Below are 23,216 nucleotides of genomic sequence, written 5' to 3' on the forward strand. Positions count from 1 at the left end.
TTGCTGGAAATTCTTGGTGCTCCTTGGCTTCTAGGTGAATCATTCCAATCTCTTTGTCATCACATGGTATTCTCCCTGTATCTTCATATCATCTTCCCTCTATGCATGTCCATTTCTGTGTCTCTTCTCCTCCTTTTATAGGGACACCAGTCATACTGGGTTAGGGCCCAGCCTAATGACTTCATGTAACCTAATTATATCTGCAAAGACCCTATTTCCAAATAAGGTTACATATAGTTACAAATAGACCCTATTTCCAAATAAGGTTACATTTATGAGTATTAAGACTGCAACATTTCTTTTTTTTTTTTTTTTGCGGTACGCGGGCCTCTCACTGTTGTGGCCTCTCCCGTTGCAGAGCACAGGTTCCCGACGCGCAGGCTCAGCGGCCATGGCTCACGGGCCCAGCCGCTCCGCGGCATGTGGGATCTTCCCAGACCGGGGCACAAACCCGTGTCTCCTGCATCTGCAGGCGGACTCTCAACCACTGCGCCACCAGGGAAGCCCTGCAACATTTCTTATAGGGGGACACATTAAAACCATAGCACAGAATACAGGAGAACAGCAGAATAATTAGTTGTTAGAGGACTGCAATTGAAATTAAACTTGGAAATAAGTATATATGGGAGGGCACATGAAGAACCAGCTCTGAAACCCAGATTTCATTATTGAACAGCTTTGTGGGAATAGTTATCCAGTATCTATCACAACCTGATTGTACGAATTAGCAGAACTTTTAAGTCAAGATTTTCTTAACCTGGTTGGGTTTGAAGAGCATAATTGAACATCCTTATATTTGTACACAATTTGTGTTTGTATGTGTGTGTGTATGTTCTCTTATTGAACTGTGCTTGGTCCATGTTGAGAGCAGTAGGTAGAGTCCTATGAAAACTGTTACATAATTAGGGTAGGGATATTGTCAAAGATGTTATCTGCTACATTATACTGCATTATAGTTTTTTTTTTTCCTGAGAACCCATAAAACAAATGTATCTCAGGTAATATTAAGAATTGTTGTGCTTCTCTTAAACAACTTATTTGCTTACAACTTAAAACAGTGTGAATTGTATAACTGATTGCACATTTTATCTTTGTCTGGGTACCAGAAAGCTGAGAGGTGAATAGTCATGTCAAGTCAAAGAAAGCCTGTAGTAATTTTAACATTTTTTTGTGTTCTAATGTAATTTCTGAATTCACATATTCTCCTACATTCATTGACTCAACTTCTCCATTTATTTACCTTCTCTTGTTTTCATTAATTATTTCATTTATTTATCTAATGAACAAACAGTAATTGAGTGCCTATCACATAACCATGTATTGCACCAGCTCTCTGGATTCAATGATGGATAAACATGATCTCTGTTCTCAAATATCTCACAGTCTAGAAGGGAAGGTATTCACTTAAGTTAATATTTACAGTATATTGTGAATAAGATATCAAAAAACAATGATCAAGATATCAAAAAAATAATGTTGGCACATAAAGGGGAAAAGTTGTCCAACCATATCAGAAAATGCTTTCTGAGGAAGAGATAGCTGAGCCCTAAATAGAAATTAGCCAAATAAAAAGTGAAGGGAAGAAAACTCTGATAAAAAAAAGAATCAAGGAATAAAAATCTCTACATAAATGGTGAGATATTCTATGTTTGTGAAGTAGAAGATTCAACATTAAGATGTCAGTTCTTCCCAACTTGATCTATAGATACAATGTAATTTCCATCAAAATCTCAGCAAGTTATTTTGTGGATGTTGACTAAGTGGTTCTAAAGTTTACATGGATTGGGAAAACACCCAGAATAGCCAACACAAAACTGAAAAAAAAAAAAGAACAAAGCTGAAGGACTGACACTACCCAGCTTCAACACTTACTATAAACTGCTACAGTATTATTACTATTTCTTTCTCTACCGTAAGTAGTTTCGTTGTGCACATAGGCTGGCAGTGCTCATCTGAAGACTTGAGGGAGCCTTCCACAAATTCTCCAAACTTTTTAAAATCTTTTTTTCTCCCTCTTTCTAATCTCTTTAGCTTCCTACTTTATATTACTCTGACCACTGATCTCTCGCTGTCTTGGTCTCTCAAGACACCCAGTTCGATCTCATCAAATCAGCTCTATTCCTGCACTAACAGCCTGCAGTTTTCTCAAGGCATTAAGCTGGGATAATCATAGAGCACACCTCATTTGTTTTTCATTACTTAAAAATCACTGTCCTTTATTGTCTGATGTCCAATATCTTTAAAACCATGTTTTATATAGTTTTTTCTATTTCCTGTAGTTTCAAGTGTGAAAACTAATCAGGTGCTTGCTATTTTATTTAGCTAAAAGTGGAAGTCACTAGGACACTTTTGACAATGAAGAGGATGGTATAAATGTTTATCTTATTACAGTAGAGTATGTTATGTACATCCTTCCCAGAAGCCAAATGAATAGGAATTTAAAAAGAAGAAAGTGATCAACATAGTTACATATGTTCGTTGATACTGGAAAGTAAGGGGGAATTAGTTAGTGACCAGAGATGCCTGATAAATATAATGTTGGGAATAGAAGCTAGATGATAGTGAATTAATGATTAAATGGGAGTCAATAAATGGAAAAAACAAGTAAAGGTAACATTCTTAAGAAGTTTAGTAGAGCAGTTATGGAAAGGTATTGGATGTTGTTAATCTAGGAATTCAGAATCAAAGAAAGGTGCTTTGTTTACTGTTAAAATCTTTGTTGAGATAACAAAGAAAGAAAGTTAAAATTTACTGTGGATAGGGCAGATGTTGGCAAACCATGGCCTGCAGACTGGCCACCAGCTTCTGTAAGTAAAGCTTTATTAGAACACAGCCATTTCTATTCATTCACATAATGCTTATGGCTGCTCTGTGCTACAACAACAGAGCTGAATAATTGCGACAGAGATCATATGGCTCCAAAGTCAAAAAATATATATATCTGAACTTTCACAGAAAATTTGCCAACCCCTGAACTAGGAATCCAATATGCAATAGAAGCATATGGTATATTTTGGGTCATCAAGAATTCCAGATTCAGCAGCAGTCGCTATTTAATATATTATACTGGAACAGATAACATATTGATAATGGAAATGAAAGCAGTAGTCTTGAATTTTTCATCTTGGATAATGAAAGGCTAAAAGTAATTCTCAAAATAAAATTGTATCTTCCATCTTAACATTAGATTAAACAGTTAACATTGCACACGAGTTTGTGAGCAAAATTTTAATGGTGGAATGAAATTAAACTGTTATTGTTTTAAATGATTTTTCAATTAGTAACTTGGCTTGGACATTAAATTACATATCCTGTAAAAATTTCAATAAAGAAAGATAGTTGGGGGCTTCCCTGGTGGCGCAGTGGTTGAGAGTCTGCCTGCCAATGCAGGGGACACGGGTTCGTGCCCCGGTCCGGGAAGATCCCACATGCCGCGGAGCAGCTGGGCCCGTGAGCCATGGCCGCTGAGCCTGCGCGTCCGGATCCTGTGCTCCGCAGCGGGAGAGGCCACAACAGTGAGAGGCCCGCGTACCGCAAAAAAAAAAAAAAAATAGTTGGGGTCTATAGTGTTTGATTTTCAAATATATAATATTCTACCATATACAATGTTGATCCAATAACAATGGAATGACTCAGTTTTTAATAATTTTTAAACTTTTTCTAGGCAAAGAAGTCAAGCCCAAGTCTCCACGTATGTTATACATGCCAAAAACGAAAAACAAATCTTAAATGCCTGCTTTACTCATCCTCTGATTCTATTGTTGAGTGTGTTTTGCATAAAGTCAAAGGCTTAACTATTTTGTGCAGATAATGTGCTGGTTGTCTTACTTGTGTTTCTGAGAATTTGCTATGCTGATACTTTCCTTTATACTTCATTCACTGGGTATGATTTCATTAACTTTTCATTAAAAATCTTAGTTCATGTTTCCAATTTTTCTCAAAAATTCTTATTGTGATTGATAATGAGGAACCTTTACTTGTGTGTGTATTAATCTGCTGCAATCATAAGAAGAAAATTAATATGGAAGATTAAAGAACAATAATATGTAAAAGAAATATGCATGAGTACAGGAAATAAATATTTTTATATAATCGTTATTACTAATGTTTACTCATTTTTAGAGCCACAAGTAAAAAAAGAAGATAAGCCAGGTATGTACATTTCATTCCATATTTATAATGAATAGCATAGTTTTTTGCAAATGTGTTCTAGTGCAAATATTATACTAAAATTTTATTCTTGAACAACTTTTTAAAATAAAACAAACGTAACATATGTTTAGCTATACTACCTGTTCCTAGGAAAAAACCCTATTTACAAAGTGAAACCGCTGAGAAATTTATATAGTTCAGAAGAGACAAATGACTATTTTTCGCTGATTACTATAGAACACAGACATCCTGTCAGAAAAAAAGCTGCCCACACTCTTCTATTTTGTGGGGGCTTCTGAGTCAGATGAACATTTCTGAGAGCTATAGCAGGCAGCAAACAGTTTTTTAAAAGAAAACACAGCAATGATTTTCAAAACAGTTAAAATTTTGATTCATGTCTCCCAACTGTATTGGTGTTATGGGGCTGCTGTAATAAAATACCAGAAACTAGGTGGCTAAAAACAACAGAAATTTATTCTCTCACAGTTCTGGAAACTAGACATTCGAAATCAAAGTGTCAGCAGGGCATGTTTCCCTTGTAAGGTGTAGGGAAGAATCCTTCCTTGCCTCTTTTGGCTTCTGGTGTTTGTGAGCAATCCTTGGTATTCCTAGGCTTGAAGAGGCATCTCTGTAATCTCAGCTTCTGTCATCACATGAAGCTCTTCTCCCATTGTCTTTATCTCCGTATCTTTTCTCTTCTTCTTCAAGGATACCAGTCCTACTGGATTAAGGATCCCCTCTACCCCCATATAACCACACCTTCACTAATTATTATAGCTTAAAACAACAAAAATTGATTTTTTTCACAGTTCCAGAGGATGGAAGTCCAAAGTCAAGAGAGAAGCAGAGCCACACTCCCTTTGAAACCTGTAGAGGACAGTGTTTCCTTATCTCTTCTAGCTTCTGGTGTTTGTCAGCAGTCCTTGGTGTTCCTTGGCCTGTAGTTGGCTCACTCCAATCTCTGCCTCCATCATTACACAGCCATCTTCTCTGGGGTGTCTCTATCTGTGTCTTTTTTCTTCTTCTTATAAGGACACCAGTCAGATTGGATTAAGGGCCCACCCTACTCCAGTGTGGCCTGATTTTACGTTAACTAATCACATCTGCAAATAATCCTATTTCCAAATAAGGTCACATTCTGAGTTATTTTCTATTAGGGCTTCAAATATTTTTCTGTGGCACACAATTCAAGCCATAACACGGTCTAAATTTCTGAATCACAATTACATATATTTAAGAAAAACTCTTCCAACTCCTCTCATCAAGTCATTTATCTTATGTGGACATTAGGACTATTCTCCACAACAACCATCTTGAGAAAACAGAAAATTCAGGTTGAAATCCATTAGCAGTAGCAATAACTTAGTGACAGACAAGTACATATCATGATTTTAACTACTGTGTGTTCAATAGTCCAGTACTGACAAGCCAGTAGGAAACTAAAATAATTTTTACTGAAATTCTGCTTTTTCAAATTATGGTAAATGAAATAAAATAGTGTCCAAAAATGCATTTGTGCTATAGTTTATTTTTTCAGATTTAAAAATTTCTATCTTCTGTTTTCCCCTTCAGAGTCACAAGTTAAAAAGGAAGCAAAACCAGGTAACAATATTTTTATTCTTAGTTACAGAGCTAATGTTGCTGTTAGTTTAGTACTAAAAAAGGCTTACTACCCACCAATGGGGAGTTACACAGAGTCTCCCAGATCCTCATTATTTTCCCTACTCCATTGCTCAATATGGTTTCACACTACTGGATTAGGTGAGAATGGGGATATTCCATAGGCAAAAACATCTGGAACATGGCTTTAAGGGAACCTCAGCAGAGATTCCAGGTTTCAGGAGACATTTCTTGGAGTTCTTCAAAGCCTAGTATAATCATGTTTAATCTGTGAGTTTATTTCTGATAACACACCAGAGTTATAAAATCATGAAATCATAGGCTACTGAGATTTGAAGGGAAAGAGGACAAGAACTTACCAAGCATCTGCTAGAGCTGAGGAATAGCATAAGATTCCATTTTCATCCCATCACTAGGAGAGACATGCAACATGACAATTATTACCCATGTTTCATATCTGTGGAAACAGTTCAATAGACAAAGTTTAGAAAGTTATTTTTCCAAGATTTTCACGTTAATAAATATTGGAGCTAGAATTGTGCCCAGGTCTGGTTTACAAAACCCTGGGTGATATCACTAAGAGATTGTCCCAGACTAACAATCATTTTATTAAGAGGCAACATTGATCTAAAATAAGGGCAATCTTTCCAAGTTTACACTGCTATTTAATGTGTAAGTCCTAGTTCTGGTACCATCTAATTACTCACCTGAGGCAAGTCAACAAAACCCTCAGGCTCTATGGATGCTATTTCTTCATTATAAAAAATTATGTAGGGCTTCCCTGGTGGCGCAGTGGTTGAGAGTCTGCCTGCCGATGCAGGGGTCACAGGTTCGTGCCCCGGTCCAGGAGGATCCCACATGCTGTGGAGCGGCTGGGCCCTTGAGCCATGGCCGCTGAGCCTGCGCGTTCGGAGCCTGTGCTCCACGGCAGGAGGGGCCACAACGGTGAGAGGCCCGCGTACCGCAAAAAAAAATTAAAAAACGAATCCAAGTCTAGATGTATATACAATACTATCTTATTCCTTTAATTCTTATCAGAGCTTACCTGACAACTGATCATAAGCTTGAGTCTAGTTTTTCTTGTAAATAATGTATCTTTTTAATGTATCAAGGCTTAAAAATGCCTAACTACTATCTTATTATTTATTTTCCCGAGTACATTTATTTGCTGCAGATGAGTATGTGTTACCAGATATGAACACTTTGCATTTTACCTCTTTTTTTTTTTTAATCAGAAACCCAATACCATTTAAAACTTCTATTTAGGCCTAGTAATATTTAAAACTTTCATTTATTATTATTAAATACTACAATTTTGCAGGTGATTTAATTGAAATTTTTATAATTATGAATGTTTATTTTCTAGCTTCATCCGAAAAAGCTCAAATACACAGTATGTATCTTAATTTTATCTATAAAGTTGATACAGAATTTTTACAAAAAACTTAAATATCTTTAATAATACATATTTTCAATCTATACCTCAGTATTTATACTTTATTACAGCCTATGCTTTGGAAATTATAGGTGCTTAAATGTAAATAAGAATTCTTTGTATATTGTTTTCATGCAACCCAAACCTTTAAGTTTTTTATTTAAACTACATGAAATGACATGAAAATTAAGGAACAGTTTTTCTCCATGGACACATTTGTTAAAATCTGTCAGTTTTTTTCTACTAAACAAATCACTGGACCACGTCACAGAGAAAATTTGCCATATGTTAATTTATAAAGCTTCTAAATATCTGAAAAGATTTTCTTTTTATTATTTTCAGAACAAGAAAAGACTGTTTCTCATGGTAAACCAGGTATTTTGCAGGTGTTATTTGTACAGTAGTATCAAATTGTCTCTCAATGTTCTAGTTTTAACAGGATGATGAGCTTAGAGTCAAATCTAAAGTTATTAGGGATGGTTAATAGTTCATGCTGAGAACTTGACCTGCCAGATATAACTACATAGCTTGTGATCCCTTCCCATCAGACTTAGCTTAGCACAAAGACCATCTTTGCCAGCATTCAGATGAATGGTCTCTATATTTCGTTTTGTTTTGTTCTGTTTGGGGCAAGACATCACTAGAAAACTTGTAATTCAGAATGGCTCATTCAAACATGATCATCTTGAATTCCAAAAATCCCAAGAAAAGGAAATCAATATTTCCTCCTGCTTCCCTTCATCCTTCCTTCTTTCCTTCATCTTCTTATTCTTGGTACTACATTTTGTAGAAAGTAGAGGTAAGCCAATGGGCTTTGCCCATAAGGAGAAATAGAGAAATTACCAAGACTAGCTTAATAATTAGTTTTTATTTAAGAATAGAAACTTTATTTAAATTTTAATTTAAACCAATTAAATATGAATTTAAATTTGAAGTTGTGTCAAGCCTCAGTTATTCTGTAGAATATTGTCCTTTATTGTTTCCCTGATGTTGTGAATATAGTTAGGCCAGAATCTTTACAAAGGTAAAAGCATACTTTCTTTAAACGTATCTTAGGAAACTTTTTGCTTATATTTTTTAAATTTTACTTTATACAATCTGTTTTCAATGGATTTGAGTCAGTTTGATTTTACTTGTTTACGCTTTAAAGAATATGAGACACCAACAGAAACCATAGAAATAAATAAAGCGGAAGCAGACTATGGGGAGGTGAGAAAAGCAGTCTGTATAGACATAAGCAAAACTTTAGAAACAACTTTTAGAACCTCCTGATATAATGAATAGTAAACCCTGTTACTTTCTTTTCTGTGCTAAATATCAACCATTTTTGAGGTGAAATACTGAGAGAAGGAGAGAGTTTAGTCTCTGAGTGTATAACAAAGGCATTGCCCTGTAGCCACATCTTTCTTTTATTTCAGTGATCACATTCATACTCTAAATTCTGTTTCCCAGTGAAACTTTCTAATCAGGATATTTGACTAACTGATTCATTCTCACTGCTGAATACTTGAAAAGTTTAATTTTATATAGAATCATTTTACTAATCCCTCTGCTTTGACCCAAATCTATTTGACTATGTCTACAAAAACATACAGCACAGAAGACATCCCATAAATGCACCACCTTTGCCCTTCCCCAGCTTTGCAACATAAAAACTTGGGTTCCCAGGCTAATCCTGGGTTCTCAGGGAGGTATCTTGCTCAAGAAAGATAAAAAATTGTTTCTTCCTATTCTTACTCAATAATGAAAAGGGAATACATGTTTTATGTGTACTTCAGTGTAGATAAATACACTGAAATACAGTGAAGGCAAAGGATAGAGTATACTTTGGTTAGGGGTTAGGGGACCATTTGAATTAGGAAAACCTTTATGGCAAGAAAGCTGCAAAGGACATATGCAGCTGGACAAATTTTTTTTTTGCTTCCATCCAATTTGAATAAAAGATATCACTTGCTGTTTTATTGGGAAAACAGCTAAGTTTGTCTCAGTATTGGTGTTATTTCAAAGAAAATACAAAATATTAAGGTTGAAATGTGTCACTGTTTTGTACTGATACATTTAAAATTTCCACTTGTGTTAATATTTTTTCTTATCACAGATGAAAAAGTTATCAAGCAGGCAAAAGTTATCACAATAGAAAAAACAGGTAAATGAGCTATTTTAGATTTTTCTTCTATGTATCAGTTTTATGTTATGTTGGCACACACCAACACGTGCACAAACACAGACACACACATCTTTACTGAAGTATGTGCACTCTTAGTGCCATAAATTCTAAGATTCTTGATTCTTGTAAATAACTAAAAGTTATACTCAATCAAAATTAACAGTGGAAAACTAGAGTGACATACTTTAGTTTTTTAAGTGTGATTGACCTAAGCTTACAGATAATTCACAAGGAAATTTATGTCATGCATTGATTATCATGTACTATTTTTAGCTGTTTAATCTCATTTTCAAAACACATTTCCTCAAATTTTAAAATCACAGAAATTTGAAACCGTCTGCTGTTCATGTATAGATGGAATAATTTCCATTCACGAGAGCTCCGCAGAGACTTATATGATTGTGTAACTTTTAAAAATCTGCCTTGAAGAGTGATCAATAGAACATATAATATCAAAGCAAAAATATCAAACCATCATTTCATGTGAGAAAAAAAAAAGGAGTGTACACACTCTTGAAATTCTGAAGTTCTTTCCTAAAACGATGAACAAAATTAAGTCTCCATCTCAACTGACATCTTGAAACACTGTATCTCCTCCCTTCGATCCCAAGATGGAAATCCTACCTACCTCCGCCATGAATGGAGTCCCATTTCTTACTAAAAATAATTCCAAAGGAAAAGGCCTGTGAAATAATTTCTTTCTTTTAACTGAGGTAATCATGATAATCGGGATTTGAATACAGTTCTCAGAGGAAAATATAATAGATTTCAGGAGATAACTAATTATTTATAGAAATTATAGACTGTATTTCATGAGAAAGAAACCCTATTTTCACATTACCCCATACAACCATTGTACTCTATTCCAGTCATTGCCTTAGCTCATAATTTTAGTTAACATTCCTCTAATTTTCACCCTAAAGTGTTAAGCATCTCACTTAGTTATATGGGTATTTGAAGATTATGAAGAAACTAGCCCAATGTATTTGTGTCCCAAATATATAGATTGTTTCAAATTTTACATAAAATTTTGTGCGTCTTAGTTTTTCAATAAGCAGTGTGTTTAATGTATTTGCTGACAGTGAAATAATAGTGTTCAGAGAGAATGGATTAAGCTTAAGATAAGATGAGAACTTAAAATGAAGAAGGAATAAATACAAATGCTAAAGAGTTATTTTTTCCCATGGTTTGTATTCATCATATGTCATTTGCTTTCTTTCATTCTCCACAGTCAAACCCAAACCAACAAGTAAGAGACGAAAATAAAATCTGGAAAGTATCGCTTGGCCATTTTAACTTTAACAATTTGCTCGGGTTTTTTCCCCAATTGTTATTTTTAGCATTGCCCAAGGCTAAAGTACCTCTATAGGTGATAAATTAACGTTATTGCTGCAGCTTTGATTTAACATCTTTATCTTCCACTACTAATTAATAATTCGGTATAATTATACAGAAGACATCTTTGGAAGTTGTATCACTATTATTAATACCAAAAGAATGAGTCCATACAGGCTATAAAATAACACTAAGAAGTTAGGGTAAATGGGCAATCTTTTAAACATACATAATGAATAACAAAGGAAAATGAAATGATATACAATTTTTGGTGTTATGAACCACATACTGTTTTTAATCTGTTTCCTATAAGCAGCATTAATTATATGGTAGGTAGTTTTTGGTATTAATGTTATTCATAATTTTATGAATTATAAACGTTTTGCCATTTGTTTATTAAAATCATGGTATTTCCTCATGAGTATAGATTTTAAAGATTGTCCATTTTATTGGTCAGGAGTCATACAGATGTTACTGGTGTAGAGTTTAAAAGGTGACTATTGGGCTCAGAAAAGTGTGAATATTTGCCCATTGTCGCAGGTAGTAAATATGTCCAAAATTGTGTCAAAATTGTGATATTGGTTCATACACATATACGTGTGAAACAGAGGCTTGGATGAAGATATGAGTGGCTTTTGTCAAATATTCTCTGGTTCATGTATGAAAAATGAATTGACAAGGTCCACAGATGAATTTGGTGAGACCAGTTAGGAGGTCATATTAGTGATTCAGGAGATATGGCAAAATATAAGGAGCCTAAAAAGAATATAATCACCTCCCAGAACCTATTGCATGTATTTTGAATATATATTTTATATTATTTTTACTTTAATTTATTATACTTTTGCAGTGTTATTATGACAGTTTAATAACTTGAATATTGGCTTCTTTTATTGTGCATGCTTATTTAACACTAAAATTTATACAACTTAAGTTCATGGAAGTTCATTCTTGAATGCTATCAATCCCTAATTTACAAATATCCAATTAAACCTTATGACAACATAGGTCCCACATCTCCCCACTTACTTCATTGTTGATGCAAGATGATGGGGAGGAAATAGTAGTGATTTCAGAGAATCTCCAAATTCAGGATGAGGGAAGGAAAGGACAGGTAAACCAGAACAGTTCAGGAGGACTAAACCTGGAAGTGATTAGTAAGAACTAACACTTGGCAGTGATCTCCTGTATTTCCAAATCTTCTCAATTCCATTTAAAATATCCTACCCTACATAGCTTTATTTGAAATTCCACTTTTGGTGAAAGAGAGAGATCTAAAATGTACTTTAATTGAAATATTTTTCAAAGGGCTGAGAAGAATATCAATTCCACATTTTGATTACAGCTGTCATGTCCTTGATTTACTTGAGATTCATCTGTGAGAGTTCTAACTGAACCTGAAAAGAGAGGGTGTTCCAGAAAAATGAAAATACAAAGTGTTGCACTTTCTGGAATAAGGCAAGTCTAGGTTACATTTTCAACAAGAAACCAATGACTAGCACCAAATTGCTTCTGACCAGCACCAAATTGCTTCTAATGTGGCAAGAAAGGAAGTAGGAGTCAGAGAGGTAAAAAGGGAGCTTGTAAAATGCCAAAGGCAAATGTCATCTGGTTTGAAATACCCTCAAAGAATGATTCAACCTTCAGCAAAGAAAGAAAAATCCTCTTATTATTATTCTCCTTTTTGTCATATTCTACCTTCTTCTTATACCACATGGCCCTAAGAGGGCTAGCGCCTTCGAAGTATCTTACAGGATGTCCTGAGAATGAACCTGACCTTGTTTATAATGTGTTTCTATGGCAATATGCTTTCTGTGTTCCAAGTTACATGCAAATGACTTTGGAGGCATGCTGAGGATCACCTGCAAATATGTAAATACTAAATTGCTTGCCATGCAAACAATCTACAGAGTGTCAGTTAATTTTGATTTCTCTCTCTAGAAAAAGCTGAACATCAAGAAAAAGAATCTCCATCTATAAAAACAGGTGTTTTTGCCTTTCTGGTTTATATTCTGTCCTAATTCACTATTTTTATTAAATTTGAAAATTAAAGCAAAACATATAAATACCTTTCATTTTATTTCTTGGTAATGTTTAGTCTTGTGGTTTTGTGGTAGAATCTAGTTTATCTAATATAAGGCTAAATATTATAACCAATATATATGGATTGCTAAGCATTCTATTATAATACAGCAGTATTAACAAAATAGTATTTGCCTTCATGGTTCATAAGACCCTTCCAAAATATTCAGTATTTCACTGATGTCAATATTAATATCATTTATCATACTGGTAATGTTGACTCACTGTTTATATACTGTAAAATATCCTATCAAATTGCACATATAACATTTCACTGAAAACTAATCATGAATTTCAACTTGGTTTAATTGCTTAAAATAGAAGTTATCCCATTCTATAATAGCTTAATACTTTTACAACTATTATTCAATTTAAAAAATATATAATACTTGACATGGTTCAACACTAAGGCATATAGGAGGCTAACTGTGAAAATATCCCTCCCTCTCATCTTTTTTCCTATTCTACCAATTCTCATTCCCAAAATATCCAAAAATGTCTGATAGGTAATCATTGTTATTTTTTAATGTCTCCTTCTAGCAATATATGTAAAAGACATATACACATATGTATATACAAATTATATATATTCCCACTTTTTTTACACAAATCATGACATACTATAAATAGCTTTGTCCCTAGGTTTTCCTATTTAAGAATGTATTTTTGAAGATTTTTTTATATCAATACATAAAGCATTTCTTCATTAATAGTATTCTATTGTATAGTTGTATACAGTTTACTTAACTAGTTTCTGATTGACCTATGTTTAAGTTATCTAACAAGCTTTCTTTAATGATATACAATAAAAAATATACCTACCTGTCTAGTTTTGTAAATTTATCTTTGGGGTAAAATTAGTGAATTTTTTTAGTGCAATGATACATTCAATGTAATTTTTATAGACATCCCTAATTGTTCTTTAAAAAATTATATTAATTTGTATTCCCACCATTAATGAATTAGTTGACCTAATTTTAGATGATTCAAATTCTTCGCAATCATGATGAAATGTTATCTAGTTTTTTTATGAATATTTACGTGTAAAACTGTATAACTAATGCTTTTAGTTAATAATTTCAGAAGACAAGGTATTTTGGAGAAAAAAAATCATGTATTTAGATAGTATAGCTTTGTGTTTTTCACCCACCATTCACTTATCTTTCCTGAGATTTTATAAAGTCAGCTTCTTTATTCAAAATACTGGATTGGAAGAGTTTAAATAGTTAATATTAATTAATATTAATATGTATTCTGAAAAGACATGGCAGAATATACCTTTTATGCCATTCAGAAACAGTAAGGAGTTCAGATTTATCCTGAGCATTCATTTTTTATAAAATGAAATACGAGGCTTTACAGGGATAAGAAGAGACCAAGAAGACCCTATAATTTCAAGCTTTACAACTTCTTTGAGGAATTCATTGCAATATGACTTAAAAATTACTCAAAATGCATTGCCTACTGCTCATTTTAATATAAGTTTAGTCTTTTCCTATTTTAACTCAAACAAACAGAATTAGGAAATATAAAGGGCTGGTATTTTACCTATAGCTAGAAAATGATCACTGACTTTTTCTTTTCTTTTCTCTCTTTTCTTCTTTACTTTTTAGACAAACCAAAACCAACTCCAAGTAAGTGTACCATTCTAAAATTTTAAGAATTTTCTATTTAATTCATTTTAATTTTATAGTTTCTTTAAATTGTACATGCAGTAAAAATTAGTATGGTATTTCATTAATGCAATAGATATTACACCATTACCTATATAAATGATTCTTACTGACAAAGAATATTTGTGTGTATTGTATTCATTAATCCTTGAACATGTATTTATTGAGTGCCTATTAGACACATTACTCTATACCAGGGTATGTGAAGAAATGCCTAAAATGACTTGTGTTGTCATTATCTGTGTAATTAACAGAGTTACCATAACTAATACCTGTGCAAAAAAAAAAAAAAAAAGGTGGTTGCATCTCTCTTTTATGTACTTTCAGTTTTTTGTTAGGGTTTATTGAGTAAACACAGGGTTTATTGAGTAAACACAGTAAACACAGACGATAAGTAAACTCTTATCGTCACTGCTGGGTTAAAAAAACGTTCAGAAGGGCTTCCCTGGTGGCGCAGTGGTTGAGAGTCCGCCTGCTGATGCGGGGGACACGGGTTCGTGCCCCGGTCCGGGAAGATCCCATATGCCGCGTAGCGGCTGGGCCCGTGAGCCATGGCCGCTGAGCCTGCGCTCCGCAATGGGAGAGGCCACCACAGTGAGAGGCCCGCGTACTGCAAAAAAAAAAAAAAAAAAAAAAAGTTCAGAACACAGAATACTTGTCTTCAATTATTTAATCTTAACACATTAGGTTTTTATTTTCATATTTTTTCAAAAGCTGAAGGTGAGTTGTTTTAGTATTTCAGAATCACTGTTTTATTTTGGCATTTCAAATGGTAGTAAGAATGCAACAATTTATGAAATTTTTGAAAATTTATGAAATTTTATGCAATTTCATAAAAATGAAACTGTTTATTTAGTACTATTAAATTAAGACCCAGACATTATCCTGGGGGGAAATATTTGCATATCAATCGAGAGTGTATCTAGAAGTTATGCCTAAAGTTTTTCTTTGGGTTGGCAAAAATCTCTAGTATATTTAGTTTGTGTAATTGCTACTAATATGAAGGGTATTACAAAAATTAAGGGCTGAAAGCCAAAACTAGAATACTAATATGAAATATCAGCATAATTATTGGCAAATACTGTTTAGTTTATGAAACATTATTTTACATCTTCATTCTTATAAAATGTTTTAACTAGTTTTCCTTGAACTTTGAAAATAGCTTCCAAAAAAGTTATATTAGACTGATAATTAAATGTATCGGTTTTATAGATAATATTATCATTTGAACTGATTTGTGAGGAAAGCTATATTTTTTAAAGCCTGCCATATTATATTTTTAAAAATAATTGTTCTATGAATTTACTAAAAGAGCAAAATGAAGGGTTGGTTCTACATTATCATAGGCTAAGACAAATAACATTTTTATGTTTTGTCTCACTACTCTGACTGTAGTCATCTTGAGTTGAGTTTACTTTTGTGATATTTTAAAATCTCATCTCTCAACACCACCCATTGCACTCAATACATCTTATACATGAAGTTGCTTTATAAATATTTAATAAATGAATGCATGCATGCACATGTGCAGATCGTGTTAAAAATTTATGTAATGGAGGGGCTTCCCTGGTGGCGCAGTGGTTGAGAGTCCGCCTGCCGAGGCAGGGGACATGGGTTCGTGCCCCGGTCTGGGAAGATCCCACATGCCGCGAAGCGGCTGGGCCCGTGAGCCACAGCCGCTGAGCCTGCGCGTCTGGAGCCTGTGCTCCTCAATGGGAGAGGCCACAACAGTGAGAGGCCCGGGTACCGCAAAAAAAAAAAAAAAAAAAAAATTATGTAATGGAGATTTATAATTGTAATTGAGAAAACCACCCAAAGATCTTCAAATTGATTCTTTCTACCGTATATGAATCGACTGTTTAAGATTAATTTGTAGAGTGGTTCTATTTCCAGAATAGATTCCAGTTAGTTTTCAGAAATATTAGTTACCAGTATGTCTATTTGCCATTTTGTGTATGTGTCTGTTGTCATTATTATTGGAATTTAATAGGAAATACATGCAGATGAAGTTCAGTTGTCTGCTACTGAAAAACAAAACTATTCTTTCCTTTTATTTTTCTTCCTTTTTTCTATTTTTTTTTTTCTAAAGAGGAAACATCAGAAGTAACAGCATCAGGTAAATATTTACTTTCCAAGAGGAGGTAACATAGATTTGTGGGAACAGTATTTAAATTTGAGTCTCTGTCTGGCTGTGTAACATTTGGGAAAATACCTTAACAGCTCAGATTCCCAGTTTCCTCATCTATTAGACCAGGCATAATGACTTCCCAAAAGACTTGTTATAAGCATTAAATGAAATAACATATATAACATTCCCACTACATACGTTGTTGTCATCATTAAGTATTGGTTTCCTTCTTACTCTTGTCTGATAAATATGGTTGAAGAAAAGCATCAATCAACCAAAACTCTGTTTTAAAAAGTATGTGTCCACATTTTGCCCAGAGATATATTGTGATTCTTACATGTTTTTTACTTAACAGTTTATTTACCGAGCATCCATAGCACCGATCAAATTCCCATTTCCTACAGATAACAATAAAAAATTTAGAGTTTTTTCTGTTACTCATTTAAACTTATTAATAAATGCATGGCTTCCTCTAGCTTTACTTCAAAGCATGTAAAAAACAAAAACAAAAGGAGGGGGCTCTGCCTTACAAAGCCAAGTAACCAAGGGTAACAAAAATATGTATGTTCTCACACATGGGAGGGAGACTTTTTCTTCACATCTTGAAAAAGTAGAGCCTTGACCCCCTTTCACTTATGGGAATAAATTTCAACTCCAAATATTTACTCCAAGATTGAGTAAGAAAATTATGTTTTATAAACCAATGGTTTCTTGTTATTTTACCCTCTAGTGAAGAAGAAAATTGAAAAATCTGAAAAGGAAAGTAAAGGTAAAGACGTCTTAAGACATGTATATCAAATTAGTGACAAAAACACAGGAATTGGGCTTCCCTGGTGGCACAGTGGTTGAGAGTCCACCTGCAGATGCTGGGGACGCGGGTTCGTGCCCCGGTCCGGGAAGATCCCACATGCCGCGGAGCGGCTGGGCCCGTGAGCCATGGCCGCTGAGCCTGCGCGCCTGGAGCCTGTGCTCCGCAACGGGACAGTCCACAACAGTGAGAGGCCCGCGTACCAAAAAAAAAACACAACAAAAACAAAACAAAACACAGGAATTCAAAAATATGTAATTACACAAATTATACTACTTAAAAGCAATTCATGAAAATACGGACGCTGATTTTAAAGCATGTGTCAGAACCGCAGCTCATTTTGGTGTTACCCATGCAACGGGTGTATGAATTGCATTATTATTAGATATCTAAAGGGAACAGGAATTTAGATCTCAAAGCAAACTCCACCTATTATTGCTAAATTAGCACCATAAAGTTCTTTTCATATAACTCCTGAATTGTAAATATTGACTACAAAATATGTAATTCCAAACCTTAGGAAGACCTATGAATAAATATGTATATGATTCTAATTACCATTTTATCTCTATAGAAAAAGCAGAAATGAAACATCTTAAAGAAGAAAAAGGTAATTTTTAAAAGATTGAAAGGCCCTGAAGTCAAAATATTTTGAGTCAAAATTTATTTCAATTTTAAATAAAACTTTTGTTTATGTATGTGATGATTGCTGGCCTGATTAAAAAAAGAAATGTGGTCAATAATCCTGGCTATGTGGTAATGGCAGTGTCAAAGGAGCAGTGGATGGCAGGCCACTCCTTCAGTATGCAGTCATGTGTTGGGTCATTGGTGAGCAGCTAGTTAGAGGCTGCATTGTAAGTTGCTTTTTTTCTTAACATTAGGTTTATTTATTTAGTAAACTACATAATATAATATGATAATCACTGATTTCCATGTAGTTATCTAAAAAACTTGCAAAGGCCTTAATCATCAGAGAAATACTCTATCGAGTCATGAGGAAAGCATTTTTAGCCATATCAAAAAGATTGTTAACAACAAAAGATGACACTTTTTTTCTGGTTTATACCTAAATTCAGTTAATCGTAATGACCCATTGTCCATGGGCTCTAATTCATTTTAGTACCCTGAAATCACTGATTATGTTATATCTTTGTTTATGCAAACAAAACAGTCATTTATTTTTGTTAGGTGTTAGTAGAAAGAAAATTTTTTTTAAAGCCTCAAGAAAATATTTTCAACATTTAAATTATTCTCACGTTGCTAAAGCTTAGAGATGAAGTGAACCAAAATTTTATGAACATTTTCTTTAAAAATTCATATTTTAATTTACATTTTCTTTATATACAGTGCCAACTAGAAAAGAAAGTCTTCAATTACACAATGTGACAAAAGGTAATCTTGAACTTTGTAAAGATTCAAATGCTATGTTGATGTGGAGGTGCCTGAATTACGTTGGTGTTTAATATTAACACTAAATTTTTTTAAAGCAAGGAAGTCTAGCAGGTATACACTACTGCTAACAGCAGAGGAAGTGGACAGGTAGGAAATGTAGCAGAAAGCTTACATTTCAGTGGAAAACTAGGAAATGTGGAGAAATAGAAACTATTAACAACCTAAACCTTCATAAGATATTTGAGTACATACCAGAAGAAAAATTTCTTTTATTGCAAAAGACTTTCACAGCATGACTACAGTCAAGAATGAGAGAGTAGTAAAAAGAGGAAGCCGAGATGCCGAGATTCATTTTATCTATGACTACATAAAATGTAGCTAATATCATGTATATATTTTTATTATTTATATACTGGTCTTTGAAATTAATTCAATGTAGATGCAAAGTGGGTAGTAGAAGGCAGATGCCAGCATGCACATGTCAGGGAGATGTGCTTTACCTAAAATGAAAATGACCTATTTTGGTGATATTATCATAAAACTAGAAGAGTACAGCTGAATTATGTAGTCTGGGTCATAAAATTTTAGGCGAATCTAATTAATCCAAAATGTAACAAAACGTAAATGCCTTAAATTTTAAAGTGCTAAATAAACATACCATAATTGAGCAAGAATTTTCATTCATAGTAAATACATAGATCTCTAGTGTGTGTGTGTACCGGGGGTGGGGGGCAGGTGTTGGGGAGGAATCTTGTTTTTCACTGGTTCCCTGTTGTTTCTTACTGTAGTATGTATACTTGCAATGGCAGGGCATATCTAGACACAATTATCAGTAATATTAAGGGGTAACATTTATAATAAGAGAACTATCAAATTTGTACAAAGATACAGGAACACAATTTTTATATTGGAACTTTCTGCAAAACTTGATACCTTTTAAGATATTTAGCCAGAAGAATGAAAAGAAATGGATTATTTTGAATACCTGTAGCTATATCCTTTCCTATTATTAGCTCAATTTCCTCCTTAGTACAGGACCAATTATCATTCCCAGCTTAAAGCCGAGTTAATGCTAGATGAAGGGAAGTCTAACATCTCAGTGTTTACATAATAGAGACAGGAATTGCCTCCAAGTGGATGTGACATCAAAGACTTAAGCCCATTCAATTACATTTCACTATCCTACCACACTGTGGCAAATATAAGGGAAAGCTTTCTACCAATCAGAGCAGCCCAAAGATAAAATGTACCCCACTTTGTCCCCAAGGAAGTGGTCTATTAGTGCTAAGACTAGAGGGCTGCACAAGGGATTCTAGGGATTTGGACATTGGATGGATACTCCTTTCTTACTCTATTCTGTGAGTCCATTATTTCTAAGATCTTCCTATTATGAATACACAGAAGGGAAAAATTGTTACATGTGAAAGCACAAGTCCAACCTAGAGCTGGTTGAGAATACAGGCACATTCTTATTCATTCCTTCACTCAACGAATGGTTCATTGCATCTCCATAAATGTTTATTTTATTCCTTTCTAAGTTCCTGTCTCTTTAGCCAACGCTAGTATTTTTAAAGGAAAAATTATAACATTAGCTTTACTAAAGCATTTTTCTGAATTATTTTGTTTGTTTTGCAATTTTATACATGTGCTGCTATAATATCACCGAAAACATAAGTATCCCCTCCACAAAAATAAACCTTTCTGTTGGCATTAACCTAACTTTTCTAAATTTGTAATTCTTAGGTTTATATCAGAAACTCTACAAGTCTCAAAGTAAAACATGTTATGCAGATTCCTTAAAAATTATATTTTCAAACCTAGCCCTTTAAATGAGACTAATGTTAATGGAATATAGATGTTACCAATCCTCTTTGTTTCAGAAAGTTAGAATGTCTGCTATACTATTTGGGACAATCATTCCACTTTATATCTTTGTCCTACATTCATACAGTTTAATGGAAAAACATATTTGAAGAATTATAATCCCTCATTGAAACTAATAAATAAACGATTATGAAAAATTAAGCTGATTTTGCATGTCGCTTTTTAAGATTTATATTTTATAGTCTAATGGGTAGTTATTTGTCTTTATTCATCTGTGAAAGGAAAATAATTCTCAATAATATATTTTATGGAATTTGGAAACTGTAAAGCAAATATTTAGATTAATTATATCATACAAAGCAATTTCACTGGAGTTAGGTATAATTATAGTTAAACCAAAGCAATTTAAAAAAGATCCTGCTGATTTTAATGAGTGTTTAAAAAGCATAAATATGCTGTGAAACACATAAAAGCAATTAAGTTATTCAAAGATCCATTTTTTTTAACATCTTTATTGGAGTATAATTGCTTTACAATGGTGTGTTAGTTTCTGCTTTATAACAAAGTGAATCAGTTATACATACACATATGTCCCCATATCTCTTCCCTCTTGTGTCTGCCTCCCTCCCATCCTCCCTATCCCACCCCTCTAGGTGGTCACAAAGCACCGAGCTGATCTCCCTGTGCTATGCGGCTGCTTCCCACTAGCTAGCTATTTTACGTTTGGTAGTGTATATATGTCCATGCCACTCTCTCACTTTGTCACAGCTTACAAAGATCCATGTTATCAGGCAATAGAGTTACATTTCTTCACCAACTCCTGAACAATAAGGAAGAAAGTCTAAAGATATTAGATACATTTATATAGCCTATTGATGTATAATTTCTTTGCATTTTACCTGAGTTAAGCAAGACTTTTTTTCTTTATTTTTAGCAGAAAAACCTGCAAGAGTATCAAGTAAGTACTGCTTGTATTGATGATAAATTCTCTTTGGCACACAGTATGAATTTCAAGCTGAAATTCATGAAATATTTATTTTTTAACGTGTTCAGAGATTGAGTCATTTCGTACTAAACCCTCTGACAGGAATTTGATCTTATTTCATCTTATTTATGTTGAAAGTCAAAAAACTAAACTACGTTATTTGAAATAACTTGTAGCAGAAATACATGTTCTTGAACCTGAAGATTAAAGTGACTTGCATTCAATACATGTCTTTTCAGTGATTGAGGTAGAATGGAATAAATAATCCTGCTTCTGCCTTAAACCCTCAGTCACTAAAAATTTGCTACAGAGCATATATAGTTGAGCAATAATGTTTCCTTTGCTGTTGTTTTCTAATGCTCATTAGCTTAATTATAATTATATATCTGAGAAGAATACATAGTAAGGAATGGATCTAATCTTGTATATAACATAAAGAGACCAAACTCTCAGAAAATACTCTCTGAAATGCCACAATCTGGGTATGGATAGCTCAAATTATACAGGATACAACTATAAATTTCCCTATAAATTCTAAAATTCTGGGAAATAGCAAATTTCCTTCCCATGTTTCTGGATTTAAGAAGACAAATCATTTTAAATCAGTGCTATATAATGTAACGTCATGTGAGCCACATGCATAGTTTTAAATTTTCAAGTAGACACATTTAAAGAGTAAAAAGAAACAGGCGAAAACAATTTTAATAATTTTATTTGTCTATATACAAATATTATTTCAAAATGTAATCAATATAGAAGTATATTGATAATTTACATAATTTTAATTGAGCCTTTGAAATTGTGTGTGTATTTTACACTTAAGTCACATTTCAATTTGTACTAGTCACATTTCAATTCCCTATAGCCCAGGTGGTCGGTGGCTACTGCATTGGGCAGAGCAGATCTCAGTGTTTCTTGAGTGCTTCTGCTATGTTCAACATTTAGTGAGTACTGAGGACAATACAAGACAATTGGTAAAGGTGGTACTTGCCATATATCTCATTCAAATTTTTTTGACTGCAAGTAATAGAGCCCCACATGGACTTGCTTCAGGCGTTTATAAAAAGGAAAATAATTACAAGGGTACAGAATTGTCTCACTGATTCAAGAGCAAAGCTTATATTTCATGCTCAGGAAAGCCCTCTGAAACTATCCCACTCCGTACTCTTACCCTACAGCCAAAGGTAGTCAGGACAGACTTCATATAGGAGGTAACTCCAGGATTTGTATTTAAAAATGGTTAGGATTGGATAATTGGAAAAAGAGGGTATAAAGAAACTCACTGCTCCTGTGTGTTTCTCCATTACTCTCACGCTACTACCACACTCCTAACACTTCTGACACCATGCAAGTAGGATTGTTTTCACACCAAGTAATTCTCTGTGACACCAGCTAGATGTCCTACAATTCAATTCATTTCTGATACTAACTGGAGTTAGCATATCATAGGTTAAGGACTCAGTCCCATGAGATTACTCCTCAAATTCAGATGCCAGTCAAAAATAGTAGGTCCCCTGGTTATCGACAACTTCTGTCCTACTTGGCTACAAATTAGACTCTCCCATGACATCCCTCCCTTGTATTAAATTATTTGGTAGAACAGATCACAGAACTC

The 23,216-nt window shown here is 33.8% G+C and overlaps 1 protein-coding gene across 13 annotated transcripts in view; it reads left to right on the top strand.

Annotated features, from left to right (window-relative positions):
* The window catches only part of TRDN (triadin), a 380,671-nt gene that overhangs the window by 327,601 nt on the left and 29,854 nt on the right, over positions 1-23,216 (top strand). For 9 of the 13 annotated variants that reach the window (XM_049695258.1, XM_049695261.1, XM_049695255.1 and 6 more), the window contains 14 exons: positions 3,665-3,691; positions 4,123-4,152; positions 5,725-5,754; positions 7,139-7,165; positions 7,550-7,582; positions 9,306-9,353; positions 10,606-10,623; positions 12,651-12,695; positions 14,405-14,425; positions 16,554-16,580; positions 17,323-17,361; positions 17,975-18,010; positions 18,748-18,792; positions 21,551-21,574. In XM_049695258.1, coding sequence (XP_049551215.1) covers positions 3,665-3,691; positions 4,123-4,152; positions 5,725-5,754; positions 7,139-7,165; positions 7,550-7,582; positions 9,306-9,353; positions 10,606-10,623; positions 12,651-12,695; positions 14,405-14,425; positions 16,554-16,580; positions 17,323-17,361; positions 17,975-18,010; positions 18,748-18,792; positions 21,551-21,574 — 450 coding nt within the window. The remainder of the gene's footprint in view (positions 1-3,664; positions 3,692-4,122; positions 4,153-5,724; positions 5,755-7,138; positions 7,166-7,549; positions 7,583-9,305; positions 9,354-10,605; positions 10,624-12,650; positions 12,696-14,404; positions 14,426-16,553; positions 16,581-17,322; positions 17,362-17,974; positions 18,011-18,747; positions 18,793-21,550; positions 21,575-23,216) is intronic. The other 4 variants (XM_049695251.1, XM_049695253.1, XM_049695254.1 and 1 more) reach the window with 3 other exon arrangements.

The sequence above is a fragment of the Orcinus orca genome, chromosome 12, assembly GCF_937001465.1.
Source record: "Orcinus orca chromosome 12, mOrcOrc1.1, whole genome shotgun sequence".
NCBI lineage: Eukaryota > Metazoa > Chordata > Mammalia > Artiodactyla > Delphinidae > Orcinus > Orcinus orca.